This window comes from Hyaena hyaena, unplaced genomic scaffold (genome assembly GCF_003009895.1).
Source record: "Hyaena hyaena isolate Hyena2069 unplaced genomic scaffold, ASM300989v1 scaffold_1513, whole genome shotgun sequence".
NCBI lineage: Eukaryota > Metazoa > Chordata > Mammalia > Carnivora > Hyaenidae > Hyaena > Hyaena hyaena.
Window position 1 is genome coordinate 76,376 of NW_024082146.1, and position 21,155 is coordinate 97,530.

Genomic DNA, 21,155 nt, shown 5'->3' on the forward strand with positions numbered 1-21,155 from the left:
GGTCATGATCTCGTGGTTCGTAGGTGTGAGCCCCGCACTGGGCTCTGTGCTGACGGTCCAGAGCCTGGATCCTGCTTCTGATTCTGTGTCTCCTGTCCCTCCTCTACTTGTGCTGTCTCTCTCTCTCTCTCTCAAAAATAAATAAACATTAAAAAAGAAAAAGTCTTTCCAAATAGATTTATAGCCAAAGAGAAAAGAAGTATTACCAATAAATGTTCGTAGACAGCGCCTATCTCCATAAACCTCCCATAGCTGGGGGGAAAAAACACAGAGAAATATTAAATTTAATACAAGGCTTTGATAAAGTGACAAGTTTCAATCAATACAACAGTCGTATGCTGGCTATGTGTGTGCATATCTGCATATACAGGGGATTTAACCAAAGGCATTACATATTAGTGAACATGCTGCTTAGAGCTGTTAGTCTATGTTGCAACATTTGGGGGACACACACACACACACGAATTTGAAATCTGACATGGAAAGATACACCAAAATACCAAAAGAATTTAGATGGAGATAATACAAGTGATTTTCACTTCTTGTTCTTTTCTGTATTTGATATATTTTCTAGGATGAAAGTTTTTACTTGTGTAATATTATGAGCTACTACTGGTAGAACTAAATGCTATTAAAACCTGCCGTGTTTATAACATCTTGGTACTTACCAAGTGTATTTGATTTTTTTTAACTTACTGAAGTAACAAAATATTATAGAAGCTATATGAAAATGATATCTAGACTAAAATGTAATAGGTTAATAATTCTTATCACATCTGAAGTGAATCAATACAATAGCTTCAAAACTACCTTTATTCTTGCCTACCTCCAATCAAATCATTGATAATGTTACCAGTGTTCTAAAATAGAGAGCCCTTCCTGGCAACCCAGTGCTAACAGCATCCAGTCTCAGTTCCCGCAGCGTACCAGGCAAAGGACTTCTAGTACCAGGTCCTTGCCCACGACTGTCGCCATTCTGTATCTCTCAGATTTGGGACTCCAGCAACCACAAACTTGGAGTGTTCAGCACGTGCCACGCCTATCCATCCTATTTACTCTTTTCGGACCTACTCCATTCCCTCCACTCCCTACCCCTGGAATCCCCTTTACTTAATTCTTCCTACTGAAGTATGCTTCCTCCTTGAAAACAGAACACCTTAGGCCTGTCTCTATAAGCATCATTTACATCATGAAGAAATGATCACCCTAAGGGCAGGGACAGGGTCTTAATAAATATTTAGTCTCGGCCTGTTGCACATATTAGGTACCTAATAAATGCTTAGGAAGTGAACTAAATTGAACTCTATGCTTTTTCAATTGATCAAAAAGACCTTAATCTTAATGAATACAGTTTATATAAGTGAAAGTTAAAGGAAACCAGGGTCTTTACTCCAAACTGTTAGCCTGTAATTTTAAGCTACTGAGTAGAGACAAATGCCTAAATGATTGCCCTCATCAAGAAAAGCTACCTTCATGTATCATTAATATCTATGAGTTGTTTACAGAGAGTAAAACTTTAATGATTCAACTTTCCAAGCCTCAAGAGTACAATAGGGTTGGTATGTCTTGACCATTATAACAATGCAGACACAGAAGACACAAAAAAAGAGAACTATTCTTTTAGATTTTAGATCCTTTTAAAAGGCTTTTCCCATGTTCAAGCTGATACGCACTGGCAACTGAGCTTTTTTCCCTCATACTCTATAGCTGAAACTTACCTTAAGGTGGAGCTTCCCAAGACTAAACCCTGAGAGAAGAGGCTGGGAGCATTTCCGCTAATTGTTGTCTACTTATATTTATAAGAAAAAAAGATGAATTATGTTACCTACTTTTTAAAATGGGATTTCTATCATGGGTCCTCTCTACCTCATAAGATTCTGAGGAACAGATGAACTCATATCTGTTACATATCCAAAGCCTCTATAAAAATGCATTATTAGTGATTAAATATTTATATAACCAAAGGCAAAGTGATTGATTACATCCTAATCAGTTATCTAAGGTTACAAAAGAGCCTAGCCAGTTGGACCACAGAGCCATATTTGAATCAACATGTTTGGAAGCAATTCATAAAAGGCTGCATTAACGGGGCCTAAGAGAAAATAATTAGCCTCTAATTGCCTAACAAACCCAAATTCATTTATAATTAACCAAACAGATGTAACCAAAGAACTAGCTTTGCAGCACTCCTACTCTGTTACTGAAAACTCACCTTAATTTTACAGTCCATGGAACAAGACAGCAATAAATGGCCAGAGAGAGGAAACAATCTGACAGCACTGACGCCCTATAAAGAGGTATTAACAGTTATCAGTCAGAAGGAGTCTAATGTCAGCTAAAATGAAACATACAGAAAGGTTTTAAGCAACCTAATTTACTGTTTTTCTTAATTCCAAAAATCATGCCCCAGAATGACCTTTGTTAAGTAGTCCAAGAGCAGCCTTATTGACACTGAGCTTTTGAAGATTTGTTTTTTGACCTTTAATACTGACTTTCTCACCCAAGGGAATTCTTAGTCAATCAAGTTGCTAATGCTCTCACTCCTCTTCCTTCTTTTACTCAGTTCCTTTGCTCTTTGCTAAGAGCTGGAAAATTACCAGTTGGAATAGAACAGATGACAAAGAATATCAACATCAAAAGTTTCAAGTACCTTGTCTCTGCATTAGTTTAAATATTATCATAGTTTATACACCAGAAACTATCTAATCTTAAGCATGATGATCCCAAGAGCTAAGGCAACATTACTGAGATCTTGGTGCTACTACCAACCCATTATTGACTGACATAGTCCCAGAAAAAAGTAGATTGTGGTAGGAATATGTAGGGAAAGGCTTGGGCTACCCATAAGGGGACAGAACACTGAATTATGAGTGTTATGTCACAGCCAATCCACATGACCACTTTGCTTACCTTTGTATGTCCAGACCACACATGAATCTGTTTCTTGGGAAGATAACACTTCTCAGGGGGCACAGTAGACCGTAGATTAACCCCAACATCCTGAGGTATGTGAAGATAGGATCTGCCTTGGTAGTCATACATTTCTTTAACTGAAATAAGAAGAGAAAGGAAAGCAGTGAACAAATACAAGCTACAGTCATAAAATCTATATCCTTAAATGAAAACATTTTATTCACAGGGATATTGTTCCCTAGGAAGGTTTAGGTGCTAACACTCGGATGAAGTTAAGAGCAAGTGTCAGCTAAAATTGAGCTAATGGTAATAACTGCTATTATTTACAATGAGAGGTAATACTTTGGAATTTCTAAATACCCAGAGACTATCAGACCTTTAAATGAGATCTATACTTCTTTTACTTAGTTATACATTTTAATGATACATAAAAAAGACTTCCTTGCAGCATAATTACAGCGAGGGAAGAAAGATAATACTTGGGCCTTGTGAGTCACTGGCAAAGACTGAGAAGCAAAACAGGATAAAAAAAGAAGTTAAAACAAAAACATCAACTATCCTTTTTCCCTGCTTTCCTCTTTCATGCCCTTCTAGGTTCCTATTCCATTCTCTTGTCCACTTTTAACACAGAGTGAAGTCACTGGTGGGACTTAAATGGCATAGTGTATACAAAACATTTAGCGGCATGTCTGCCACAAAGTGGTGGTCCTCAATAATGTGGGCTGTTGTTTTTTTGATGGCTGCAAGCACCACCACACACAGTATTAAACACACTCCTTGGAGAGAAAACTCCAGAAAATTGGAGTTTGAGAAATCAAATATGGCCTTGTCAAACCTCAATATCTGATATGTGATCTAACATTAGAATAATCAATACATCAATACTAAAATATTCTTTACAATTTGCTAATCACTACATAATTTTCAAAAAAATAACTATTAAGGAACCAGGTACATTCGAGAATATTTATAACTTATTTTGGACTATTTTTCCTGATGTAGTAAAGGAAATGTGCATTTCCTTCCACATATCAAAATTAGTATGAGAATTTTAATCTCCAGTCTATTCACATGAAAAAATAAAAGGTTTTCTTTTAAGGTATAATTTAGTAAAGATTATAAATTAGGAGGATATCTGGAGAATATTTGGCTTGGGTTAAAAACAAATAGTTAAAATGACTGGGGCAGAGGCGCCTGGGTGACTCAGTTGGTTAAGTGTCCAACTTCGGCTCAGGTCATAATCTCACAGTTTGTGGGTTTGAGCCCCACATCGGGCTCTGTGCTGAAAGCCAGCTCAGAGCCTGGAGCCTGTTTCAGATTCTGTATCTTCCTCTCTCTCTGATCCTCCCTTGCTCATGTTCTCTCTCTCTCTCTCTCTCTCTCTCAGAAATAAATAAAACATTAAAAAAAATTTTTTTTTTAATGACTGGGGCAAGAGCCTGTCCTTAGGAAAGAACAGACTGTGAACAATTCAGATCTGTTCTTTATCTACCATTTTAAAAAATTCACTAGCACTTCAAAGAATCATCTGTGGCGATCATTAATCATTCTATTTTCTCTTTTATCAGAACACAGAAGAGTCTGCTATTATTTCTCTGAGATGCAAATAGTCAATACAATTCTTAATACAGTGAAGTAGAGCAGCTGACTAATAAGGGCAACTGATGTTATATGAACAGAGTAACTATCTGAAAGTTTATCATAAAAATGAAGAAGCATAAAAAATATACTACCATGTAAGATTGTCTTCTCCTCCCCAGGTTTCTCTTCTTCCTGTTTGCCCTTTTTCTGCCTCTTAGCTGTGATTTCATCTAATTCTTTTTGTTCTTCCTAAGGAAATTAAGAAGTGAACTTTAGAATGGATGTTTTAGAACCCCACTGTGCCCCAAACTGGTCATAAATGCTTTACAATGAGGTCCACTTTTTGGTGAAGCAATAGCTGTAAGTATGTCTCTCCGAAAACAATCTCAACTCTTTGACAGGCTACAAAATGACAGAAACACAAAATGGGTACTCGTTAATACTTTTAAACTCATTTTATCCAAAACTCAGGTTTCCTTCTGGAACACCCAGAAACAAATTTAATGTATTACACTAATTATGTAAGTAAAAAGACAAAGCAACTAGAACATCTACTACTGGAAAGGAAACTCAACATTAGGACACAATGTGGTTCTCCAGTAACTACAGCTTTTACTAAGCTGTAAGCATATAAGCACTGACTACAGACCTGTGTGACACAACTTTTATGCGAGGAGCAGTGGAAGGAAGGTGGGGTAGTAGTAAGTCCCTATCTATAATAACGAAAAATTCAACAGATGATGTCTAATGTAAATAAAAAGCAGCATATGCATATGACTGACATACACAGATGAAAGATACAGCTAGAACATAAGCTTCATGAGGACAGGATTATCTTGATCTTGTCCACTGCTATATCCCTAACACCTACAATAGTCACTGCTTCAGAGTCCGTAGGATTAGGAGGGGAAAGGGGCAGATAGGGTTCTATAGTTTTACTTTATAAACTTCATGGTATTATTATTTTAAAATATAGATTATTATATATTAAAAAATTTTAAATATATTAATAAATAAAACCCATCATCAATTCTAAAGTCACAGAAGGCTGATTTGGTAGTTACTGAGTATCTAGTATCGGAAGAGCAACCACTACAGTAGCTTCACAGCATTATCAATTTTTGTCGAATTTTAATTTTTATTAAAAAATGTTCAATATTGTATTTTAATAAAAAAAAATATGGAAGAAAATAAATCAGAAAAAGGGTAAATAAAAGTATTCCCAGGGCACCTAGATGGTTCAGTGGGTTGAGTGTCTGATCCATCCATGTCAGACCATGATCTTGGGGTTTGTGGAATCGAGCTCCATGGTCAGGTTTTGAACTGCTAGTGCACAGCCTGCTTGGGATTCTCTCTCCCTCCCTCTCTGCCACTTGCCTACACGTGCTCTCTCTCTCTCTCTCCCCCATCAAAATAAATAAATAAACATAAAAAAATATTCCCAAGAAAAATGTAAAAATCTTACTGTATTTTCTTAATCAACCATGGCAGGGAAATACTAATGAGTGAGTCATCATTTGGTTCTCTGAGGAAACCTCAGGTTTATTAATATAGATATCCTTTACAGACACACAGCATCTACCTGAATTGGCAATGAAAAACATCAAAGCTTACTTCTGAGGGTTTGGCTACATCTTTTTCATCCACGTATTTTGCCCACGGTCCCAAGAAACCATCAATGTTAGATGCATCATTTTCTTTGAACTTTTTCCTCTTTTCTATTTTTTTCTGACCAGTTTCAAACACAGTTAAACCTACATTTAAAAAAAATAGAGAGGTTACAAATATGGGTATTTTCTAAAGAAACAGTAGCATTGATATAAATATATATATATAAAATATGTATTTTTACTTTGTATGGTTAAAGGAAAGTGAGTGTTCAAGTGACCAAAGATTGACTTAATAACACAAAATAAAATCTATATGAATCTTCCAGATAGACCAACTCCTGATATACAAAAAGACTCAACCTTCTGGGAAGAGAAGCTTCCCACTATTGCAAATATTTTGCAAATCCTAATCTATTTAAAGAAAAGACCCAGCTACGCAATCCTATAATGATACACGATCCTTTTAATGAATCATGGACCTAGATCAGTGGATTTTATCACATTTTGAAAAAAATCCAGCAATTCAATATTGCTAAATAATGATAAAGCTAATTTTAAAAGCAAGAATAAATTAAAATTTATCATTTAAAAACTGAATTAGATTAAATTACATTAAGTAATAATTTTGATTCACTTGTAATTCAGTATTAATTAAACAAAGTTTCACAAGAACTGGTATTCTTCCAAGTGGTCTCAATCTAAACTTGACGTCTAAATCATAAAATCTTAGGATTAAAAAGGAGGAAAGAGGATATTTCTGGTTGATGTTCTGATTTGAACAGTAGGAGGTAGCACTCTGTGTGCAGTCACGAAATTGGAAAAAGAAAAGTTTATGGGTCACAGTCACAACCTAACTATGTAAAAGATATGGCTTGTAGAGGTCTAACTTAAAAAAGCTTACCTATATTAATTCAAATCAGTTTCCTTGAGGTTGTATGTTACAACAAAAGCTTGTTAAAATTCTGTTCTAATAATAACGTAGCTCATACACCGAAGGTAGCTGGATTATATGATACAGGGTCTGTAGCTACTAACAAGAAGTCCTCATCCAACCAGTGTTTTCTTTTTCTAATGAGCATATTTTATGGGTAAGATTCCAATGATGAGCTTGTGACAAGTTAGCACTTAGAATACGATGCTCTGTCTTATAAGTACAAAATGATTATGTGCACAAACATATATTCTAAAACACATATTCAAACTCAGTGTTCAACCCTTTAAAGACAATCCTCACAGACAATGTATAATAAAACTTGTTCTGCTCTGTAAAAATGTAGCTTGACATTAGTGTTGAAAAATAAATTGCCAAGATTAGCTACACATTAATCATAATTTATTGAATGATTTCTACATGGTTGGCACTATGCCAAGAGGTCACAACAAGCCAGAATAATAGGTACCAGCATCTTCCCTATAACATTCCACACCTAGTTAAGTGGCAAAAACAAGCTTTACACTATAATAGTTCTAAATTAGGCTGCTCTAAAATATATTACTGTATTGTCTCAGCTTAAAATAAAACCAACCTAATATAAAACACTAGTTTTTTCTTACTGCCTGAAGTCAATCTGCAAGACAGTAATCATAAGTATCTGTATGTATGTATACACAGATAAAGACACATACATATATACCTGATATTAAATATTTCAAAGAAATTTAAATAAATTACCTTGATTTTTTTCAGCTTCTTCTACAGAACCAATATATTTAGTAGACACTTGGTGATTATCTAACGAAGGGTCTAGTGCATAACCTGAAAGGAAAAAAAAAAATACATATTACTGACTCCATTTTTGACATTTATAGTTCATTTTATTACTCTACAAATACAATCATCTCACATTTTCCTTCCCAGATGTTGAAATGGTCTCTTTAAGTTAGGACCAAATCCTTCTTTCCTGAGGTACGTTTCTTTTTGAACAATTAACCCAAATCTCAGGGTGGACCATGGATGACTTCAGTCGAGTAAAAAGTATTCTTATAGGATGAATGTAGCATGTTGTTATTACATTATTAATAGTCTCTCTGGCCAGGATATCAAACTTTAGTCTTAAATTCTAAGATCTTAAAAATATATGTATATCACAAGTTCGGAAGTTTGGAAACTGTTTCCTTTTTGTTTTTGGTAATATATAATACATAGCTTTAGTGTATCAAATTATATAAACTATTAAATAATTTAAAAAAGAACAGACTAAGAAGAATTCTATAAAATCTAGCTATTATTTTGAAAATGCTATTCTCAGGAAAGATAGCCTTGTCTCTCAATTTTAAAATAATGCATTTCTACTTCATAAATCACTATATATGTTTCCTTGGTAAGAGAAGTAAGTAAGAATATCTACAAGCATGTGAATACACTGCTTCAAAAGTGATAAAGTAAAGCGCCTAGGTGTCTGACCAGTTGGTTGAGTATCTGACTCTCGATTTCAGCTCAGGTCATGATCTCGGCCCATACTAAGCTCTGTAATGAACACGGAGCCAACTTGAGATTCTCTCTCCCTCTCTCTCTCTCTGTCTCTCTCCCNAAGTGATGAAAGTATGTAGCTACTATATATATATACATACATATATACGTACATACATACATATATATGTACATATATATATAAATGTCTTTAGTGGTCTTTGGGAACTTAAGGAAAGAAAATCTATCTATATGAACTCAAATCAATTTTTCCTTAAGTGAGGGTCCTATAGCATGATAAATGTTTGATGAAATTAGTTTTAGTAATAATCTAGCAAATTTATAAAAGAGAACTAGATCATTAATCAGTTTATGGCCTATAACTTGCATGAATAGTAATAAAATATATAAAGTATTAGTCAATTTTTTAAGGGGTACATCCTAGTGGATAAAGTTGACACTTTAATTTTCTAGCTAAAGATTAAAGAGAACTTCTGGGAACAAAAGAAGATTCGTCATTAAACGTACTTTCAAACAAACAAAGGATACAGGTGTTCAACTCATCGTAATGATATGCTAGACTAGAAACAACCATTTGACTATTAGCTCATTTGCATTGGTTTTTCAGTATTAAAATATGTTCTTAGGCAGAGGCAAAAGCTTGGTGATAGAAAAGCAGTTATGGAGTAGAATCTCTGAAATCACAGGTTCAAATCTCATGAGTTATTTTATCTTTTGTCTCTTTGACATGCAGAACAGTGTTCTGTAAAGGATTTTTTAAATGAGACTTTATAAGGCTCATATAAAATTTATACCAACATATCTGATGTTAAAAATCCCTATCTTAATCATAAAAATTTATCTAGAATGTAATTCTATCTTGTCAGAGAGTTATATCTATACAAATGACATAGTATTATGTGTTTGGAGGGATGGAGTGGGAGGCAGAGAAGAAAGGAAGATCCCTGGTCATTCTCATGATATCTGTGAAAACACCAATCCCCATTTCATTTGGCCATAGTCTGGTTTCTGGGACAGGAATTCATGCTCTCTTCCTTTTCTACATCATCTATGGTAAAATAAATCTTTACTGCCATTATCACCATTACCACTACTGCTTCCCAGCCCAGGTAATTAAGGGACAAAAATATTTTCCCTTTACAAATAAGAGAAGTTAAATATGTAGCTATATGTCAACCAGTGACAGAACAAGATATAGTTCTAACACTACAGAATTTTAGTCTCATTAGATTTCTATTATCCTATGTCTCAAGTAAGTTTGAATGTCTGTATTTTAGTTCTGAGTTATTCTCATCATCTATCTTTCTAAAGTTTGTTTTCCTTTTTATATTTTTAATACAGTTAATATCTACTTTCTTCCTCTGTAGTCTGCCTGGAAAGCAATACCAACTTTATTATTAGATCCTTAAGATTATTAATGCTAATATCCCAATGTGTAAATAAGAAAATATAAACCATCTGCAAAAGAATCATCATAAATATGTGGAAAAACCTTCAACCTCACTGGCAGTCCAAAAGAAAAAATTATAAGAAAGAGATATATTTTTATTATCAAATAAATAAAGGAAAAACAATCATACAGATCTTGGGTACAGAGAAATAGACTTTTACATGTGGTGGTAGCAGTAGGAGTTAGAATTCTTTAGGACAGCAATTTGACAACATATAACAAAACCTTTAGAGACACTTAACATTTGGTGATGCGCAGGAAACCATTAGGACACTGCTCAGACCTGCTCTCTAGCCACCCCCACCCCACTCTTGCCTCCAGGGCACATTAAAGTTCCAACACCTTCACTGACTCCAAGTACTTCACAACCAATAAAAGAGGAGAAATCTTTGAGTTGAAGGCCAAAGTCAACAATAAAAAAGAAAAGAGGAAGGGGGCTATGAAGAAAGTGACTGCTGCCATGACGGTGGGGAGGGGGGTGGGGGGCGCCAGGACATTAGCTCTCTCTTTCCAGATGTAGTGAACTATATGCAAAGAGACAATCTGGAATTAAAGAAACTTGTGTATCTCTATTTGATGAACTACACCAAGAGTCAGCCAAACATGGCCATCACGGCTGTCCACAGCTTCATGAAGGACTGTGAAGATTCCAATCCTCTTAATTCGGGCTTTCACAGTCAAGATCATGGGGTGCATCTGGGTGGATAAGATTACAGAATATCTCTGTGAGACCTCCATGACTGCCTGAAGGATGAAGATCCCCGTGTTTGGAAAACAGCAGCAGTCTGTGTGGCAGAACGCCACGATATCAATGCTCAGATGGTGGAAGATCAGGGACTTCTGGATTCTCTTTGGGACCGCATAGCAGATTCAAAGAGCAGATTCACTCCCAATGGTGGTGGCTAATGCTATAGCAGCATTATCAGAAATCAATGAATCTCACCTAAACAGCAACCTACTTGATCTGAACCCACAGGACATGAATAAACTGCTGACAGTGCTGAATGAGTGCACTGAATGGGGCCAGATTTTCATCTTGGACTTATCGGCTACTTACAACCCTAAAGATGACTGGGAGGCTCAGAGCATCTCTGTGAGTATGTTAACTCTCCAGACATCTCATGCCAACTCAGCAGTGGTGCTTTCAGTGGTAAGAGTCCTAATGAAGCTTTTTGGGTTGTTGCCTAAGGACTCTGACTACCACAAAAGGCTGAAGATGTTGGTCCCTCCGCTTGTCACTTTGCTGTCTGGGGAGCCAGAGGTGTAGTAGGTCGCCCTAAGGAATATCAGTCTAACTGTCAGAAAAGGCCTGAAGTCTTGGAGCAGGAAACTGAAGTCTTCTTTCTGAAGGACAATGATCCTATCTATGTTGAGCCAGAGAAACTGAACATGGGGATTCGTCTGGCATCCCAAGCCAACACTGCTTGGCAGAATTCTGGCAGAATTCAAGGGATATGCCAAAGCGGGGGATGTTAGCTCTGTTCACAGAGCTGTGTGGGCCAGTCAGGGTGTGCCATCAAAGTGGAGAAGTCTGCCGAGTGCTGTGTAAGCACACTGCCTGATCTCATCCGGACCAAAGTAAATCGTGTGGTCCTAGAAGTGACTGTTGTTAGCAGGGACATGTTCCACAAATACTCCAACACATATGAAAGTATCATCAGCACTCTGTGCGAGAACTTCAGACTCGCTGGATGAACCAGTTGCTGAGGCAGCACAGTATGGATCGTGGGAGAATATGCAGAGAGAACTGACAATGCGAAAGAGGTACTGGAGAGCTTCCTGGAGAGTTTTCACTATGGAAACCACCCAGGTGCAGTTCACTCTGCCTAATGCCATAGGGAAGCTGTTTCTCAAGAAACCATCAGAAACACAGGGGCTGATACAGCAAGTCTTGAGTTTGGCAACACAGGATTCTGATAATCCTGACCTTTGAGACCAGGCTATATTTATTAGTACCTTCTCTCAACGGACCCTGTTACAGCCAAAGAAGTAGTCTTGTCTGAGAAGCCACTGCTGAGGAGACTGAGCTTACTGAGCCATTGCCACCAACGTGGAACAGACTCAGGTTATCCTCTCTCAAGATGACCTTCTTTTTAAATTTTTATTTATCTATTTGTCTATTTACTTTTGTGAGGGAGGGGTGTAAGTGAGCGAGGGGTGGGGGGGCGCAAGAGAACAAGGGGCAGAGAGAGAGAGAGAGAGAGGCAAGGCTCACCCAAAGCGAGACTCGAGCTCACCTGATGTGGGATCAGAACTCCCCAACTGCAAGGTCATGACCTGAGCTGAAGTCAGATGCTTAACCAACTGAGCCATCCAGGTGCCCCTCTCAAGGTAACCTTCTAGGAGATCTTTTAAACCTTAAACCTTGACCTTGGTTCCTCAGTCAGTGTACCACAGGTGTCCTCCAGGCAGATGGGAGTATTTACCTTAGGAGGAAGACTAGATAGTCTAGTGGGACAAGCCTCCATCCCTTCATCAGCGCCTGCAACCTTTGCTGCTTCTCCTATTCCTGTCTTGGTCAACAGTGGTATGAATGACCTGTTTGAACCCTCCATGGGGACAGGCATGGCACCTGCTGGATGGGTGGCTTCTAAGCCTGTCTGGCTGCCTACAGTAAAAGCTAAAGGCTTGGAGACATCTGGAACATTTATTCCCACTGCCAAGAACATATCTATATGGAAATGAACTTCACCAACAAAGCTCTGCAACACGTGGCAGACTTTGTGATCCAGTTTAACAAGAATAGCTTTGGTGTCACCCTCAGCACACATCTGGCTATCCATACACCACTGATGCCAAACCAGAGCACTGACGTCTCCCTGCCTCTCCATGCCTTGGGCCCGGTCATGAAGACGGAACCTCAGAATAACCTGCAAGTGGCTGTGAAACACAACACGGATGTCTTCTACTTCAGCTGCCTCATTCTACTCAATGTGATTTTTCTAGAAGATGGCAAAACGGAGTGCCAGGTCTTCCTTGTGACATGGAAGGAGATCCCCAATGAAAATGAACTTCGGTTCAATGAACTTTAAGGAATGTCATTTAAATGCTGACACTGTTTCCAGCAAACCGCAAAACAACAATTTTTATATTATTGCCAAGAGGAATGTGGAAGGGCTGGATGTGCTGTCCCAATCCCTGAAGCTCACTAATGGCATCTGGGTTTTGGCTGAGCTACATATCCAGCCAGGACACCATAATGGTACACTGTCGCTGAAGTGTAGAGCTGCTGAAGTCTCTACATCTATCAGGTCTATGACAGTGTGCTGAAAACCAGATGGGCTGGTCTGGTCCCCTCCGGCCACCCTGTGATTGGTGCAGGCCAAGAGCTTTTAACTGGAAGACACTGTATTACCATGTAGAATCTGAACCCAAACACACCAAGGCCACCCGCCCACCATGGCGGTGTCTCCTCTAACTTGTGCTAACATCAGAGCACAGCCTGCTGGACAGGGTCAGCTTCCTGTGACCATCTGTAACCACTGCTCAGTCACTTCCCACCTCCTGCCACAGCTATCTGTCCCTACTTGTGAGCTTCTCCCTGGTGTGCCAATGCCTGGTATTTGTGAGTGTAGTTTCATATCATGTAATTAAGAGCCTATTTCAAAAGCAGAAAAAAGAAAAAAATATTAAAGCAAGGGAAAGTGTCACTGAAAAAAAATTAAAAAAAAAAACCATTTCTATTCTTAGAACTACCTCTAGGAGTTCATTTTCAGAAAATGAAAAAAAAACAAACCCATAAAGTTTTACGCACAAAGATATTTACCACCACATTTTAAAAAGCATTTTACTGCAGTTTATTTAATATATATATCACTACATTTTTATATCACATTTGTAATAGTAAAAGTTAGAACCAATTTAAATCTGAATGATACAAGGAATGTTTATATAAAGTATAACATCTTCAGCAGAGTATTTTATAAAATCATTTCAAAAGGATAGTAAAGAGCTTCTAATACTAAAATGAAAGCTCAGTTCATGCCTATGATAGGGGGGGCCGGGTGGCTGATTTGGTTAAGCATCTGACTTCAGCTTAGGTAATGATCTCATAGTTCATGAGTTCAAGCCCCGCATCAGGCTCTGTGCTGACAGATCAGAGCCTGGAGCCTACTTCTGATTCTGTGTCTCCCTCTCTGCCCCTCCTCTGCTTGCACTCTCTCTTTCTCTCTCTCTCAAAAATAAACAAACATTAAAATTAAAAAAAAAAAGTTTAAAAAAACAATGACTATGGTAAACCTAAAGGTGTTTATTTTAAATTCTATTTTCCACTTCCATAGATTGATGTGGGGGAAATCCTGGGTAAAGGGAGAACCAAAGGAAGAAACCTCATTGAGAAGCCCCAAGTGAGACTAGCCAGAGAGCAGGCCAAGAACCCAGAAGGAAAAAGGGAGTAAAATAAGACAAAAGAATTCAGACGAACCACTGAGAGATGAAATCAGGAGAAATACCATAAACGGCAGCTGAAATTACAGAATAAGTAAATGGGATGCTGAAGTAACAGCCTGTCTTCACTGATACGGACTCTACAGGCAGGCCTTGTGATAAATGAAATGTATAGTACAATATAAATCTTCCAGAAAGAGTACACTCAGATCATAACATTGCTACAACAATTTAAAAATGGGAAGAGAAGTAGGATCAGTGTTTGCTCTCTGTCCTAGCACATTGTACAGTGATATATCTGAGACACATAAAACTGAAGTCATGTACCATCCCCTTTACGTCTCAGAGATCACACTAGTACAAGGTATGAGGAAGGTCTGTTCCCTGGTTCTTTGCAAATGAGGGAAGGTAACAGAAGGTCTCATAGCCTTAAGTTCCATGTGTAAGGCTGAGAGAAAACAGATAGGAATCACTATCTGAAGTTAGACAAGACCTTTTGATGAGAAGATAATAAGACTATTAAGTTAATAGAAGCTATACTTGCTGAGTACTTAGGGGTAACGAAAAAAGAGATTGCTAAACCTGAGGTTGTTTAACTTGTTTATTAATTTAAGTTCAAACAAACTGTTCTTGGTTCTAAGATTATCACAAAGGAGACAGACCATAATTTTCTTAGTTTTGCAACTGGTTACTTCCTTTACTCCATGCTGTCTAACACAGGATAGCCCCACATTCGTTTTTTATGTCTTCAGCTCACTAAATAGATCAACCTGTTTCTTAGCTCACCACCTCCTTAGCAGGAAAGACAAAAACCACTGACTATTAAAAAAAAAAAAAAAAAGACGTCTATTTTGGAACACAGCTCTAAGCCAACTTAGTTTTAAATGTTCTTACTATGGGTGGGGGCGGGGGGCGCCTGGGTGGCTCAGTTGGTTAAGCATCCGACTTCAGCTCAGGTCATGATCTCACAGTTTGTGGGTTCAAGCCCCGCACTGGGCTCTGTGCTGACAGCTCAGAGCCCCAAAGCCTGCTTCAGATTCTGTGTCTCCCTTTCGCTGCCTGTCCCCTGTTCGCACCCTGTCTCTCTCTCTCAAAAATAAACATAAAAATAAGCAAACAAACAAATAAATAAATATTCTTACCATAGGAAAATTTAAGAAGGAAAACAGGTATCAGAGTATGCTTAATTGGACATTTTCTTTTCTGTTTTGTTTTAAAGAAGTTTTAGCTATCCAAATTATTGCTTAAGTCCTTTCTAAAGAAAATAAGCAAAGTCTTTAAAAGTCTGTTTCATACAGGCCAGATTATAAATTCATGATGCAATAAAATTATGTGCTGCATATATATATTCATATATATATATACTTCATATTCACATGGGATCCTTTATAAAAGTAATGGGTACAATGCATTTATAACCACTTTATTGGACTGGAGGCGTCAAACTCTTCTAGTTGATTTCAGAAGTATACAGTCTTAGTTTTTGAACACTTAATTATAACTTTGTCATGGTCAAATATGATCTAACACATGACAATCTTTTTAAAGCCAGTTTCTGAGAATATACTGTGATAAATACTATCTTTACTAAAACTCTCAACTAATACACAGTGAATCAGTTTGCATCACTCCCTAAAAATCAGAAAAAAGTAAAACTTTCCATTAGAATAATTACATAAATTATGACATAGCCCATTAACAGATACTATATAGTTCTTAATGACAAACTGAGATTATAAATTAACACTGGAAAATGCTTATGACAGAACACTGGATAAAAAGGTGAGATGCAAATTTTTCAGTATAGAATGATTATAGTATAGAGTAACCTGGAGGGATAAAGATCATAATGCTAAAAGTAGATACTTTAGTATAGAGGGATTATAGGTAACCTTTTTCTTCTCTCATTCCTAAAAGTTTAAAATTTGTTTATATTCTTTTTTATGAAGATAATTTTTATTAAAAAGCATCACTGAATACATAATATTTCATAGGCTACTGTCTTTTTAACCTTTAAAAATGTTTTTTTTAAGTTTTATTTAAGTTTATTCATTTTGAGAGGGAGAGAGAGAATCCCAAACAGGCTCCACACTGTCAGCACAGAGCCTGATAGAGGGCTTGAACCCATGAACTGTGAGATCATGACCTAAGCCGAAATCAAGAATCAGATGCTTAACTGACTGAGCCACCCAGGTGCCCCTTAACCTTTTTTAATCCTATCTTATAGTAATGGAAGTTAATGGTAGATAGAATATAAAAATTTGTTCAGAACATAAAAAAAAATCTGTTAGAAATAAAAGGAGGACCAAGGGGGAGAAGAAGGGGGGAAATAGTGGGGGAGAGGGAGGCAAAGCATGAAAGACTCGTGAATACTGAGAACAAACTGAGGACTGATGGGTGTGGGGGGGGTAGGGGGGAGGTGGGCATGGAGGAGGGCACTTGTGGGGATGAGCACTGGGTGTTATATGGAAACCAACTTGACAATAAACTATTTGTAAAAAAAAAAAAAAAAGAATCCCCCCCCCAAAAAGAAATAAAAGTAGGAATTAGAATTCTAACTGCAAAGAAAACTAAAGAAAAAAAGAGACAATTTGCTGATGTCTAAAGATGTGATGATTAAATTTGTTGTAAAATTCAAAGCTTTCTTTTTCAATTACTTTTTTGGGAAAAGAACATTAGCACAAATAACTAATTCATAAAGAAGATCATAACTACAACAGCATAAAGACACAGATGAGGATTATAGAAAGAGGAAGGAGAGGGACCACCAAATACTAGCAAATCTGATATAAGTGACCAGGAACTATGATCTACGGAACTATCAACAAGGATATTATACAGACCATCTTCTTTTAGGAGATTCCCAACCTTGTACGCATGTTAACTTTCTTAAATCTATCTACTGATAGATTAGATATAATTATTTTACACAATGACTCTGTGGCCACTCTATATCCTGATGTCCTTCAATAAATAAGAGAAAACATTTCAGAGATAAGATGTGAGAACCAAAATGAAGTCAATCGGTTAATGATAAGATATAATGAACGTACCAAAAAAAACTCAAATACTCTGATGAAAAGTGGGCAAAAGATATGAATAGACATTTCTCCAAAGAAGACATCCAGATGGCCAACGGACACTTGAAGACATGCTCAACATCATTGATCATAGGGAAATGTAAATCAAAACCAAAATAAGACATCACTTCACACCTATTAGAACAGCTAAAATAAAAAACACAAGAAACAACAAGTGTTGTTGGTGAGGATGTGGTAAAAAAGGAACCCTCGTGCATATTGGTGGGAATGCAAACTGATACAGCCACTGTGGAAAACAGTATGGAGGTTCCTCAAAAAATTTAAAAATAGAAGTATCATATGATCCAGTAATTCTACTACTGGATATTTACCCAATGAATATGAAAACACTAATTCAAGAGTATTTATGTAGCCCTATGTTTACTGTAGCATTATTTACAATAGGCAAGTTATAGAAGCAACCAAGGGTCCATCAATGGTTGAATCTGATATATATACAATGGAATATTACTCAGCCACAAAAAAGAATGAAATTTTACCATGTGCATCAATATGGATGGATCCAGAAGGTATACAGTCAAATAGCTCAGTCAGAGAAAGACAAAGACTGTATGATCAGTCATATGTGCAATTTAAGAAATAAAACAAATGAACAAAGAAAAAGAGACAAAGCAAAAAACAGACTCTTAACTACAGAGAACAAACTGATGGTTACTGGAAGGGAGGTGGGTGGGGGGATGGGTGAAATAGGTGAAGGAGATTAAGAGTACACTTATCATGATGAGCACTGAACAACATATAGAAATGCTGAATCACTATATGGTACATCTAAAACTAATATAACAATGTATGTTAGTTATACTGGAATTAAAAATAAAAGTAAACTCAACACTATCTGGTCATTTACCAACTTCAGCAGCAATCTGCAAATAACGGACATCCAATAACAAGTGTTCATTATCAAGTACATCAGAGCACATTCTATTTTTAAGACCACAGAGTATTTCTAGCACTCAGAAATCACAGATTTAGAATGACAGCTAAAAATAATAGTTCATTGTCACATTTGTATAAATATTTATAGATGTGTTTAAGAAAATGTACCTTTTGAAAAAGGAAACTAGATTATTAAATTTAAAATGCAAGAAGATAAAACAGATTGTCACACATACAAAAATGTGTCAAACTGGAAACTTATCACCTTACCATAGGTGGCAAACGTTCTTCTTTGCTGTTCAAACATAAAGTCATTGATATGAGCTGGTTCAGCATATCCGGAAAGCATATTTCTAGGGGCAGCCATTTGCTGTGTCCTGAAGGGATTTTCTGGTCCAAACTGCAATGTTATAAGAAAAAAAACCAAAAAAAAAAACAGACTTAAATTGTAATTACATAAAGTTAGAATACTAGAATTATTGTACAATATATTTTCAACTCTAAATCAAGAGTGGCTAAGTAACCTACTTGGGAACATGTTCCCCACACAAGGTTCAGCGCGGCTGGGCAACGGCTGATGAGCACTGTTTGTTAGCCCAGCGCCTAGGGCAGAAGGAGAGGAACCCTGCTCACCCAAGTCTCTGTGTAGGTATTTAAATTTAAATTACTTAAAATAAAATACTCAGTTCCTAGGTCACACTAGCCACACATCATGAGCTCAACAGTCACATGTGGTTATTGGCTACCACATTTCCTTTACTGCAGGAAGTTCTATTGACAATGCTGCTCTTGATAATTGAGTTACTATTATTTTTTGTCCATGATTTGGGGGATTTTTGGTGACTTTTTTTAATTTATAAAGATGATTTTTGGTAACTTTTATATCAATAATGGTACCATGATGTAATTTTAAAAATACAGTTTCTTTTCTACTAGATCATGAGTTCTTCAAAGGCAGAGACTTAAAATCCTCAATACTTACCATCATGCACATATAGAAAGCACTAATGAAGTGAAAGATTAATCAGAACCCCTCTGGGGTCAGAGACTAGGAAATAGACAATAAAAGTAAAATGCTTGAAGAAATCCCTAAAGATATTACAAATGAAATAAAATTACTCTGAGAAGTCACACTATGAAAGTCTTACACAAAATAGTACATTATTATCTGTTTATAATGCTTTGAGTTTCCATATGGTTTTCAAATGTTATTTAGTTTGATCTGTACAAAAATCCTGGAAAGTTAGAGAGGTATTCTCCTTCTCGTGTTAGAAATAAGAAAAAAGGCCAAAGGTGATATATTTTATCTGCCCTAGAGTCCATAGTCTTATTATTATTAATTGGTAGAACCAAGGTTAGAACAAACTGTAGTCGAGGATTCTATTGTGTAACATTTCTTAAATGTACAATCATACTGACTTTAAAAATAACGGGTAAAAAAGGGTACCAGATTATGACAAGCACTATTAATTTAATGATATTTATTTAATACTAATGGAAAAATACAGCTCTGTATTTTCTTTTTTGTTTTTAATTTTTGTAATGTTTATTAATCTTAGCGAGACAGAGAGAGAGAGACACAGAATCTGAAGCAGGCTTTAGGCTCTGAGCTGTCAGCACATAGCCTGACGCGGGGCTCAAACTCATGAACCATAAGATCATGATCTGAGCCAAAGTCAAAAGCTTAACCAACTGAGTTACCCAGGGGGCCCTTTCTTTTGTTTCTAAATAAAGAATGAAAATGAACTTCCCACTTTGGAAATAGTGGGATCATACAGGATATTCTCAAGTCTGGAAGGTCTTCGCGATAAAGTATTTCAACTTCAGAACATCTTAGGTCACTACCATAAGAAACCACCATTCCTATGATATATTTCCAGAACCATAAATACAAGTTATCGGTCTTCTCTTAAGGACAATGCTGCCTTCGCTAGATACCAATATTATACTATGCACAAAAATCTGAATTTAAATGTTACATTTGCCTTATGGTTTTTTTCTGCTTCAGAAGAAAATGCATTACTACAATATTCTTTTATATTGACAGCTTCCATTTCTATGTTTAAAGTGATTCAATTTTAAAATACCTGATTTACATACAAAACTTTTATTACTATTCATTCTGAATTTATAATAAAGGATAGTACAAGATTTTACAGCCTATATTAGTTCCTCCTTACTAATGGGTGGAAACGTAAGGGAGAAAAAAAATCTAGACTGCTGAATGCTGGTAGTTATAGGAACTTCTTTGTCATGAAATTCATTACAAAAACAAGGAACATCCAGAATACTAAGGATAAGAAAGTGGTTTAAGTTTCCTAGATGTTCTACCTAATATAATATGGTAAGCTATCCTCCACAAAGCAGTATCTGATACTTCTAGGGGGAAAATCTAAAATGATAAATATCTTCATTGCTCTGACTGTTACTCATATAATAAGTTAATCATTACATTTATAATTTCCATTTGAAAAAGGAAAATACGATTTCCATAGTCTTATTAAGATTTTACAAAAAAAAAAGAACAATTCTTCTATTTGTCATACATATCAAATCAGCTCTTTTAAAGGAAAATTCTCAGCATTAAGGAACTTTGATTTCTATATGAATACAGAGCCACATATTAGAGCTAGTATATGTTATATTGGTGCCATTTCCAAAGCAGTCTAAAAATTTAAATCTGCTATGTTTTATAGATATTTAAGCTGGAGACAACACAAAAACATCTAATGCTATAGGAAGCTGGGTTGGGGGAGGATCTATCTACCTCTGGCCCACCTCAACTACCTGTAACAGCAGCTATTGGA

General features: G+C 36.4%; 1 protein-coding gene and 1 pseudogene across 1 annotated transcript in view; one reads left to right on the plus strand and one right to left on the minus strand.

The window, feature by feature from the left end:
• CDC40 (cell division cycle 40) overlaps positions 1-21,155 on the minus strand; it is a 57,508-nt gene that overhangs the window by 17,217 nt on the left and 19,136 nt on the right. The window contains exons 3-9 of the mRNA XM_039223967.1: positions 18,619-18,748; positions 7,777-7,860; positions 6,109-6,248; positions 4,647-4,743; positions 2,911-3,050; positions 2,213-2,287; positions 207-252 (exon numbers count right to left, since the gene is read on the minus strand). Coding sequence (XP_039079898.1) covers positions 207-252; positions 2,213-2,287; positions 2,911-3,050; positions 4,647-4,743; positions 6,109-6,248; positions 7,777-7,860; positions 18,619-18,748 — 712 coding nt within the window. The remainder of the gene's footprint in view (positions 1-206; positions 253-2,212; positions 2,288-2,910; positions 3,051-4,646; positions 4,744-6,108; positions 6,249-7,776; positions 7,861-18,618; positions 18,749-21,155) is intronic.
• On the plus strand, positions 10,338-13,347 carry LOC120225784 (annotated as a pseudogene).